Source organism: Plutella xylostella, chromosome 23, assembly GCF_932276165.1.
Source record: "Plutella xylostella chromosome 23, ilPluXylo3.1, whole genome shotgun sequence".
NCBI lineage: Eukaryota > Metazoa > Arthropoda > Insecta > Lepidoptera > Plutellidae > Plutella > Plutella xylostella.
The window spans coordinates 4,738,113-4,750,209 of NC_064003.1; the positions used below are offsets into that span (position 1 = coordinate 4,738,113).

Below are 12,097 nucleotides of genomic sequence, written 5' to 3' on the forward strand. Positions count from 1 at the left end.
CTTAATCATAATTATGAAAATGTTGTCTGATTAGCTATCTAAACAGAAATCATTTTCATGAATTTTGTTACTGGACATCGCCTGATCACTCGTTACATTGTTTTCGCAACGATTTTCTCATTTTATATTCCCACTGACTTGTCCAGACCACTCCGTCACCTCCTCACATGTTTCACCGATGCCCCTTTGCACACCTTTTAATTTTTAATTTAAAGACCGGGTTATATGGTTGATGCGTCGTGGAATGAGTGTGAATTGCCTTTGGAGGTCTTGAGATGTCGTTGCAAACAATACAGTGATCGCTGTCCTCAAGTAGCCGATAGAGTCATACTCATGAGTACCTGTGTTCCTGGCTAGCTTCCAGACACAGTCCAAACAGAGGGGTATCGTTGACCCTATGCTCTCCATATGGGGCCAACAGCTCATAGTAAACGAGGACACAGATCAGTAAGTTCCCACGATGATGCCACTTGTGACTATCACGTTGTTTGTGAGAGAGCCTCTGTCGCCTTCATATTTGTTATTGTAAAAACGGATTGAGATCAGTTTGTCGCTTCGTTATCCCAACCCCCGCTGTCTTGACAAAAGTTTCGAGTATTTTTTTAAATAGTTGAGCAAATCATTAGATGGATATGGAATGTGTTTGGTAGTAAACAGGTCTGTGAATTGCTCAACTTAGAATGATGCTTAAAATCTGCTTGGACTCTTGTAGTGTTACGTTCGTGTTGAAAGAATACTGATGTTACTCGTTACATAAAATATATACATACATATATATCTACATATTATATTGGTTACAAAACACACCTTGTCTTCGTCTACAAAACACGCTATTACACTATTGATTACGTTTTTATAACTAATCACTATTGTTATATTTTGCCTTACTGCAGTTTCTTCTTCAATTAGATAGAACTTTCCGTTCTTATTTTCTTCTGTAAAATATATGCTTCGGGCATGAACGTGCTTCTGAATGTTATAATTTTCTAAATGTAAAGTTATTAGAAGCTTAATTACGTATTTTCTTGTACGGCTTTGAAATTTAGCTCAAATTTGATTATATAGATATCATTCAAAAGGAATATAAGGTGAGACATTTCAATGTATATAAATAAATTATAGGTATTATTTTAATCGTTAATCAACAATTAATACATGTCATATAATATACTTTTTATCAACAACATAACTATACATAAATAACGTCTTATGTATGTTAAGAAATTGACGTTTTATTTCAGCTCATTGTGGTGCTGCAAATTTAGTATAAGATTATTTCAAAGTTTTAAATCGATTACCGAAGGACAAATTATCGCCGTATATTTATCGTAAATATGTAACGTGTTCTGCATTTAAACTTGTTTTGTTAATTAATTAGTACAAATAATTTTTCAGGATAGCAAAAACGTTTTGCTTCAGCAATAGAGGTCATGGACTGTACCTCGCGTCACCGACTGAAATACAGAAATTCACGATTGATATCGAATTCTGGTAAGTTATATGTTTACGCTTGGATTTGCTTTACGGATTTCATCATGTTATATTTAAGAAGAATAAGGATTGTTTCGATTAATTCTTGTGTGATTTCAATTCGTTGCTAACTTATTCTTGAGGCTATTGACATTATCTGGTTCATAGAATATCAATAACATGAAAATTCATAATCGGGGATCCAGTGGAATATTGACTTGTATAATGTATATTTAGATGACTTATTTATACGTACTTAACGTTTATTTTACTTTCAGTCAACAACTAAACGAGATGCTTGGGGAGTTATTTTTACCCCGCGATATGCCCGAGCCACCCAAGGAGAGCTTCTTCAGAGGACTCTTCGGGGGAGGTTCCCGTCCGCTTGATAGAGAAGAACTTTGTAAGTACAATAATTATATTACTATTTTCAATTTTAAGATAATTCTGAAAAATAGACATTTGCTTTTATATTTCATTCATTCATTTTACTTAACCACCAAATTACTAACGTTTTTCCTACAAGAAGTGTGAAAAACAAAGTTATGTGTTCTTGGGACAAAATATACGTATTAGAATCCAATTTAATAGGTTCGTGTGCACGAATCTGATTCGCACTTGACTGGGTTTTTTTTCGGATTTCTAGTTACATTGTAAATAATATGGCCTGTCTGAAGGTATTTTTTTCAATTTAGGCATTATATTTATTTTTCTTTTTTTTAATGTGTTTTTACCTGCTGCCTATAAATACCTGACTATTTCCATTTCCAGTCGGCGAAGGCAGCGGCAAGCCGAACCGGGCCATAGCGAAGCAGATAGTGGGCCCCAACTCGAGCATCGCGGACGTGAACACGCGCGCGTCAACGGCGGCCTCGGAGATATCTCGCGCGCACATGCTGGTGCTGGAGCGCGGGGAGAAGCTGGGCCAGCTCGAGGACCGCACGGAGCGCATGCACCACGAGGCCGCGCAGTTCTCAACCTCAGCGCACCAGCTCATGCTCAAGTACAAGGACAAGAAGTGGTACCAGCTGTGAATCGTGATCTTATGACTAGACTTTTGTGCGCACAATTAAGGTCGCGGCGGCCGGGCGTCCCGGCTCGCGGATCAATTATTCATGTGCCTCCAGTGGCCGCCGCAAGGCTTGTATTGTACATTCGTGATATGTAAATAATCGAGTAACTCAACTCTTTTTATACGATGTACCTACCGGTAGTGTACTCCTCTTATTACTTTCCAGTTCCGACGTATGACTTAGAGTTTTGGTCGTAACGCTGATTTGAGATTATTTTTGTTTTATCCTTGTGCTATTACTGGTAATGAATAATGTAGTTGTAAATTTTATAGATACGAAGGAACTAATGAACTTAAATATAATGAATGAAAATAATAATTTATAATCGGTGATGTTGATCTGTAAAAAGTATTATGAGTACATAAATGGATAAAGTATAATATAAATATAAAGAATGGGAATTTAAGCATTGGATGACAATAATTTTTGTTACAATTCTGAGTGGATATTTATTTATACGCGAGTGTTTTATGTTCTCTTCAATCTGTGTCGTTGCTCGCACCTTCTCTTTTAATGCGTTGTCCAAACATTCTTCTTATTCAATGTGCTGTGACCGTTAGTATTAATATAGCTCTATTATTCTGAGAGTTGTTATTTAATTAGCATTTATTAGCGATGACATAATTTTTGTTAAAATGAGGTCGCCTGCAGTTCGGCGCGTGCGCTGCACAATGATAGCAATACTAGGACTAAACCTGACCAATCGTTGTCGTGTCGGTGTTGTACTAGTACCTACACATTAATACTAAAGCGATACAAATTTAATGTAAACTAATGACGTAAGGCGTCTATTGTGTATATCGCTATTCTAATAGGTCTTTTACAGGGAAACTCGCTTATTCATCAATTCATAATAGCCACCTTGTAGTTGTTAAAGGAACAAGCGGGTTTCTTTTGTATTTTTGTAATATCTAAGTATTGTAGTAAGTATCAGTGTATCGCAAGGCAATAACAGTCCCGAGCGGCTTCGCTTGTTACCTTCGTCTACTTCATGTATCCTCGTTACTCAGTATACTTCCTTGTCTATTCTATAGTATTTTACGTCCGATGTTTTGCCTCACTTAGCTTCAACTTTTATACTCTATAGAGATGCTAGTTTCGTTCATTGTATTACTTAGTTAGCGGTAATTTAATATTGGATGCCAAACTTTGTATTTATGCTGTGTTTATATACTTGTTACACATTTGTAATGTTTATTTAGATTATACCTACTAGTTAGTGTTAGTTTTGTTTATGAATTCTGGCAAAAATTATGACAAGTTAGATGTTATTGTAAACCCTATGCTGTTCGGATATCATATTATGTAACTAAAAGTCACACATTTTAACCAGATTATTTTATTAATGAAGCGGAAATATTTAGCTTGAGAAATTATATAATATTTTCATATGAATGTTAACTGATTTTAACAGAAAATATTATTGTTGATGAAATGATTTCAAATTTAAAGCAAATTAAATTAAATGCCAACAACTTACAAAAGTACCTACCTAGACCAGAAACGAAATATCTTGATCGCATATCAGAGAATATATCAGAATATAAGAAGTTCTAGTTTTGGACGAAGCGCCATTTTCTATTAAATACTAGCATAATGGTAGCTTTTTCATTTCAACATCTTTGTGGTCCACCTGTACCTACTTCAACGCGGTCGAGTAATGTGGTTAAAACAACGCCTAGTATCGTTCATTCTCTCCTGTATATCTCCATAACGTACTCTAGTCCTGTTGAATTTAGCATCTTACGAGTCAAGCCGATGTGCAATACGCGTTAATGTACAGATATCAAGTTAAGTTTTCTCAATTCTATTTATTGTTGTTTGTCGGCAAGTGTACGACCCGAGCGCACTTTCATTTGGAAATTATGGGACTAAATTAATGTAAGTATTTGTACATAACTTAAAGAAACTTGTGGCAAATGTTCTTGTTACTTTGTAGCCGCGGCTCGCAGTCGCCGCCGCCCGCGCGACGCGCCCCGGATAATGCGAATCAAACTAAACCTGTAACTATACATATTGTATATAAATGATGCTGTTAAAAATATTGATTATTTAGTTTGGTAGATGATTATTAGTCATTATATATAAATGAATTATGAAAATATGAGAATATAATTATGTCAAAATATACATTGAGGTTTCATTTCATTGAAAATGCCTAGTAGTTGAGCAACTCTTTTTATTAAAACTAAAGAATACATAACGCTGAATTTGCCCAGTCGCTGTACCACCATCTGTTAGGTATTAGGTTTAACTGCTACTCTTATTGGCTTGTTTGAATTTAATAATCGTTAGCGCTACAACCTTCAACTAGCTCGACCTATAGAGCTTCCACTATGTTATTGTATTTTTGACGTTTCCTTATGTCTGGTAAGTAAAGTTGGTTTTCCTTTGCACTCGTCAAATATGTATGGGATTTCGAATGTCTAAAAACCAATAATATAATGGACAGAGTATAGTCGAACAGATGATGGTACGGGGTCTACGGGGCTCGGGGATTGGTAGGGGGTCACGCCCGAAAGGCACAGTTCTCCTCTACCGTCACAAACATGAACCTACGAGACCGATTAAACTGGTACAGTCGGCTTCATTAGTAGCTATACACTTTTGGATCTTGTCAAATTCAGAAACCGCCTACCGTTCAAACATTGACAGTTTGTGAGTTTGACAAGTTGCTATAGTTAGTGTAGGTACAGGTACCACAGTTTAGATAATTAATTACAGTAGAGCCTCGATAATCCGTACCCAGGCTTATCCGAACGCCAATGTAATCCGAAGTTTGGCTGATGAAAACGACTTTTTTTTGTTAACTATTATCCGAATGCTCCGTGAGTCGGATTAACAAGACTCTACTGTAATTAAGCAGACGAGACGGTACGCGATAATCTCCTCGATACCTATCTATTATCTCCACTGACTCTCTCTCCGTACTTATGTACTTAATCCGATGTTTCTTGTCCCATTATGGTTATTTAGCACGTTGATTCCTACCTGAGAGATCCACTACATACAAAAGCCACACTTGCTCAATAATATTTATTCATATATTTAAAGTTAAATGAAGACGACAGCGACAGCTTCATGGACACAATAACAATATTTGGGTGACAAACTGACATGTGAGGTGATGATGATGATTGATGGCAGAAGGCCTAGCATGGCACCCGCGACCGATCTGAGGGCCTCAAAATCGACTCAAAATTGTATGGCGCCGAGCTAGTGCATCACGTACGCACGCACATACCTACTCTTCCACGCCATACAAATTCGCGTTTACTCGCCTCTACTCGAACGGAGTAAAATCTATCACTTCCCATGCTGACCAGTGGATACAATTACTATCGTGGACCATGCAAAGCCTCCATTTACATTGAAATATCTAAGCTAAAGACAACTTAGGTACCACCACAGAATTTGAATAAATCGTGCAGAGTTGGGATGAAACATATAAAATTGTTAGACTACCTAACTTCATGATTTTATCTATGTAGTTACATATTTATTTATAGGTTGGTATACAGTTAACAGGAAACTGGTAATAAATCTTAAGAAAAAGCCTTTAGAAGAACATCAAGGACGGTAACAGTCAGCTGAAGGTCGAAATCTAAAATTCAAGTTATAATTATAACAGACACTGTACAATGTAAAAATCGTTGGAAGCGAGCTCGAATCAGCTTATAAGGATCACATGTTCTATCACATTCGCCAATTACAAAATCCTATATTTAGCTACAAAACTCTACATAAGTCCTTCAAAATTCTGAAAAAATTCACAACGCACAGGGTGTTGTATGCATATGCAGCAGCATCCACAACGAACCAATCATCGCTACGCATGCGACAAAGCTGCGCTGTGATTGGCCACTTTCCGTGCTTTCTGGCAACACAGTGAGCGGTTGAATTTTCACAGCGCCCTATGATATCTATTTGGTACCATATTCTTGTACCTACATTATAGAAATCGCAGATTGACAACTATTAAAACGTGAATATAAATCAAATAACCAATTAATACTAGACTTATATAAAATTTGACAAAGCCATTCGGCGCTTATCTAATTGCACTAATACAATTGTTTAACTTTCACAGTGTTTTATATTTTGCATACAGTTAATACCTAGTTAAGTATAATACCTAACATAAAATGCATCAATTAGAGATCAATGCATCACATTTACAACCTTCCTAGGTTGTTTGTAAGGAGTAACGTAGGTAAGTAGAAGTAGGTAGGTACCTTGTTTATATTTTAGCTGGTTTCAACCTAGGTACCATTTAGATACTCCGTTAAGATACATAACGTATAATTTTGGTACCTTGGTAATGTTAGCGAAGTTACCAACTTTGTCCTTTCGAATGTTCATTACGGGGAGGAATTTCATCAGAGGACTCGTCATGAGCGTTCGGCAGATCGACCAAAAAGTGCCCTTTTTTCACGATTTCAGAGTTTATGCTAAAATGGAAATTGCTCAGTAGGTTGGATAGACCCTCCGAGAAGTTCACTGATAAAAAATCACTCTCTGTTCTCAATCACATCGTTAGTGCCAATCGGTCTCCTAACTTAAATTTATTTTAGTTATACATTTAAAGATCTAGGGAACACACTTATACGAGTATATTTCCGCAAGAATTATATAGGTACCTACATATATACTTAACTGAAGTACTTAACAACAACTATAATTAGATTAATGAGTATGTATGTACGGTTTCATACGACACTGCTTTTTCAAACTTCAAAGCTCTATAAAAAGGGTTAATTTTGTACAGTATTTAGTTTCACAAATTCACAACAAAACCACACATTTAGCACCTTGTAAACCTGAACATGTAGTTAATGGGACTAATATCTAATAATGTAAGTAATTAGGATTTAGCAAGTATCTACCCTACTAACACCCCCACAGATATTCGAATAGAGTCCTATTAAAATGCAAGTAAGTAGTTACATTGACGGTACTGTTATGTAAGTACATTAGGGGAATGGTCTGACCCGTCTTGCTACCAGAGTGGGGTCAGGTTTCTTTGACCCAGACTGTACTAACATAAGTAGTTATGTACATTTAACTCCCTAAATACTTGTCCACTTATGTAGCTTGTAAAAGTAAAGTAGGTTTGTATGTATGATTGAAAATGATCTAAGCTCCAATTATTACACTTATATTGTTTCCAAAGATTCTATATATACCTACAATAATTTTCATAAAAGAAATACAAGTTTAATTTGCTTTATAAAAATAAATGGAGGTAGGTACTCAATTGTAGAACGTTGAATTTGTTAGAAAGTCTTTTTTCAAATATATTTTGGTAGAAAAGAGGTTTGATCAATTAAGAGGGATTAGGTGTATAAAGGTCTTCGCAGATTATAACAACTCCACGCCAACGCGGCAGCAACTCTACTCACACAGTCACACTCCTGTAGTTTTTATATACATTTAGTGTACGATGCGTAGGCCACTCGTTGTACACTACTTTATAATCATTTTTTTTAAATTAAACCTTGAACATATGACACAGGGCTTAAATATCAATGTCTAGCATAGAGTCGAGTCGCCGGTGAGTTGTTATAATGTACGAAGACCTTTATACTGTATACTTGACAGTTCATACATTTGATGATTTTTTTGTATGAATTCGAATTTGATCATAAATGAATTGGATTGTGGTATGTTCTAATTGCTAATGAACTCTTATATAAGTTTGTACATAGGTAATAATTCATTAATGCCTACATATGCCACATATTATGTTCTTTCAATAACTATGAGTAACATACCTACTGAAATCCACACCTCATACATTTAAAACTTCCGTTTCACAACTAAGAACTAAACGATATGAATTCGTAATATGTTTGTCAGTATAGAAATATGTATTTGAAATGTGAAATTTTCAGAAATTCAATGAAAGTCCCATTAGAACCTAATTTTGGCACACACGGCGGCGCTTCTCAATGCAACCCTTGTGTAGCTAAGCTATATTGCACTGTACTATTAGCAGTTCGTGAGTAAATTATGTAGGATGAGTAATTGCATGAAGTATTAACATATTATGTATGTATTTACCTTTGTCTGGCTGGACACACTGGATACAACTGTACTTATTCACAATTTCACTAAACGGATCACACACGCACTTTCTTATAAATAAAGAATAGGTGGGTAGGTTGGAAAACCATTTTGCTAAGTACCAACATTAATTGAATACTTGTTTTTTAAATAACATGAACTATTGTGCCTACCGATCTTTTAATCTAAAAATGATATGAGACTAGGTAAGTACGTATTCGACATCTGTGTAGGACCTATTGAGCTTATTTCGACATTCGATCGATATCTGCCAAGTGTGTAACCAAAATCAAAACTTTCGTAAAATAAAAATGTAGATATGTTTTAGATATGAGATGTTTCAAACTTTGGTTTTCAAAGTAAGTAACCAACTTATTTCTTATATGAAAAGTGCGTGTGCAATTAGTTTAGCGAAAAATACCGAAGCGCCATATAGGTGGCAGCACTGTCAAAATGGCTTAACGGTTTCACAGAACTAGCCAGACAGGTTTTAAAAATATTTTGGACTTGGGTCAGTTGCAGATATGCCGTTTAAATAATATCCTCTATACAGGATGGTATTTTATTAGTGATGATGATGAAGCAGAAGACATTTGAATGTCTACAGTCGGCTTCATAAGTTGCCATATAATTTTGTACCTTGTCAAACTCACAATCCGCCTTTTATTCATCCAAATATTGACGGTTCGAAGAATTTATAGCTAATTAACTTATGTAGCTGACCGTACCGGAGTTATTTAAAATAACTACTAAAAACAGCAAATTTTACACTGTACCAAACAATACAGTACCTATACATAAAGACGTCAGTAAGCCAATAAGAATGAAACATAATTTGAAGGCCTCATGAAACGGGAGATATAATTATTATTATTACTCTAATAATATTAGGTGAAACATTTGTCTATACATAATTATATGCGTTGTTTTTACGGATCACAGAACATAGTTAAAGGTATTTATTGACACATCATTGCTGTACGGTGCTGCAAGCGTATTGTACGCTTGTACTTATACGTAAATGAGCTCTTACATAACATAGGCACATTTTCATCGCACTTTTAAGTCTCAAATAATGAATACATAACATCGGTCTCCACTTGGGGAACTCTTTATATTAGTTTTGAAATAATGTGTCGAGAATCCTCTCACGTAATTCCAATTAAGATTATATTCTTCTTTGCTCTAATTGTAACTACCTGGGTAGAGGAGTTTTATGACTTTTATAAAACACTCTTTATAAGCAAAATTTATAACGCCCAATATTTACACGTGATCTAATTGCTAACTATCAACGTATCAATAAACATAAAGGTAAAACAAAAAACTAAAAAATAATACTTATAAAATGTTTTATTGTTCAACAAAAGGCATCCGTCGGGACATATTACTTTTTATCAATTATTTTATAAAATATATTTATCATCGCGCTCGCGAAGTTCATTGAGTATCCTCTTTATGGAGGGTAAAGCTCGATTTTAATTGCCCCTCTTTTTATAATATTAATTAAAATTATTTACAAACACATAATCGGCCCGGAGCGAGGTTTTGATCACTGCTATCATACGCTTGTTTTGTCGGGAAAAGCGTGATCGTCGGGTATTGTTATCAATTGCGATTACCCCGCGGCTCGTTCAGGGAGCCTAGTGTAGGTTTTAACCGGTCGAGCTGTGAGACTCAACAAAAAATGGTATGGCTCAGAGCTAGATGGCGACTCTCCAGCGCCATACAAATTCGCGTTTACTCGCCACTACTCGGACGATGTAAAAACCCTCATTCCATATTCGCTATATTTCATACCGCGAACTAGTTACAATAACATCGCCGCTCACTGGATTATTTAAAAACTGAACCGCATAACATAGCTTTACATTCCTATCATGATAATTATAAGTTTATTCGTATCGATTATACTATTATTATGATAAGTATACGCCTTCTATAACCTTGTTTAATGATTGCCTTTGAATGTGACCTGGCGCCTTATTTTAAGTATATGTAATTCCTATTATAAGAAAGGAAAGTATCAAACGCTGGGAATATTATAACCTTTGGACCCCACAGTTATAAGTTACAAGCTACAGATAGTCTCGTGCCTAAAGTAATTCGGAACACTTAATATACAATACTTGTGATATGAAGTAACCATGTTGATATGGACTTAACTAAAGGATCTCACTATCAAATAATACTAAAATCAAGGAATACAATCTTCAGCCGTACGGTCTTATAAATAAACTAAAATGACAATGGGCGTTTTGGGACCTATGTCCAATAAAGATGAGACATACATCGTTGGATAGCTCTTTTCAAGTGAGCAAAAAAGTATTATGACGACAAATCCGTATAAGTTGTCCATTTTGAAATATATTCGTCGGAAGGAAGTATTTGTTCTATGGCATTGCACGCTCTCTTCTGATGACAGTTAGGGCGTAATACACGTAAACACGTATTATTGAAATTGGAGAAATTATTTTCAACTGGTTTTATTTACTGAGATAATAAACAAATATAATATTATATGAAATATGATCATTTTGTTATAGGAATTAAAAATGAATGTGAAAAACTAACAAAAACATTAAAATTACAGAAATAAAATATAAAAACTTTCAAGGTACGATTATTCTAATTGGACAGTAAATCAAGACTAGCGCTTCCGTTATTCATATTCTGCAAAAAAATACCTTTTCAACGACGTATCACTCATTTCTATTGGTGCTGGTCCCAGCTTCCATATATTGGTGCCCATCATCATTTAATTAACCTAGTATTAAAATGTTATCGATAGGTACTTATAGGTAAATGATTATAATGAATACGATATGGTTTGAGTGTGTAAAAAAAATGTCGTTCAGATACGTAACACTCATAAGCTCGTAACTCATAAGTATCGAGTAAACTCATATATTTATACACAATATAATTTAGATAGCAAGTCAACCTTTGATTATAGATCCTTACTGCATTGTAAGCATTTAGCTTGCTTTATATTAAGTCGATTTGTGTAGTTACTGTTCCACATCGTTCGACTGTAACCAATGAATAATACGTGCTATACAAAATCGGGCTTTAGATCCGATAAATCACAACTTTTAATTGATCCTACGAACGTAGAAAGAGATCGATCTATATAACGAGTTGAAGACTATCGACCGCCACCAATACAGTACGAATTACGAATAAATTTCTTTACGAAAAATACTTCTCATACTGGATTCGTTTGTACTGAACATTTATCACAAATAATTTTGTAATATCAGTGAAAAATATTTCGAAAAATCCTAATCCAGTTATTAATGTAACTCGTACAATTTATAATAAATGTTTCCGCAAGTCTGAGTAAGTTTATTGAAAGCGGCCGATACTCAGCTGTGTCACGGTGTATTACTTTAGGCACAGACTCTAGTCTACGGGCTATCACACGGTACTCGGCGGAGAACGGAATTCATTCATTGTGACGTTGCAGTGTGCGTCATACAACTAAT

The 12,097-nt window shown here is 35.2% G+C and overlaps 1 protein-coding gene across 6 annotated transcripts in view; it reads left to right on the forward strand.

The window, feature by feature from the left end:
* The window catches only part of LOC105382854 (syntaxin-binding protein 5), a 182,338-nt gene extending 177,665 nt beyond the window's left edge, over nt 1-4,673 (forward strand). For 5 of the 6 annotated variants that reach the window (XM_048629355.1, XM_048629356.1, XM_048629357.1 and 2 more), the window contains 4 exons: nt 358-447; nt 1,396-1,491; nt 1,749-1,873; nt 2,242-4,673. In XM_048629355.1, the coding sequence (XP_048485312.1) occupies nt 358-447; nt 1,396-1,491; nt 1,749-1,873; nt 2,242-2,504 (574 nt within the window). In that variant the 3' untranslated portion in view covers nt 2,505-4,673. The remainder of the gene's footprint in view (nt 1-357; nt 448-1,395; nt 1,492-1,748; nt 1,874-2,241) is intronic. The other variant, XM_048629358.1, reaches the window with a different exon arrangement.
* Nucleotides 4,674-12,097: the final 7,424 nt, after the last annotated feature.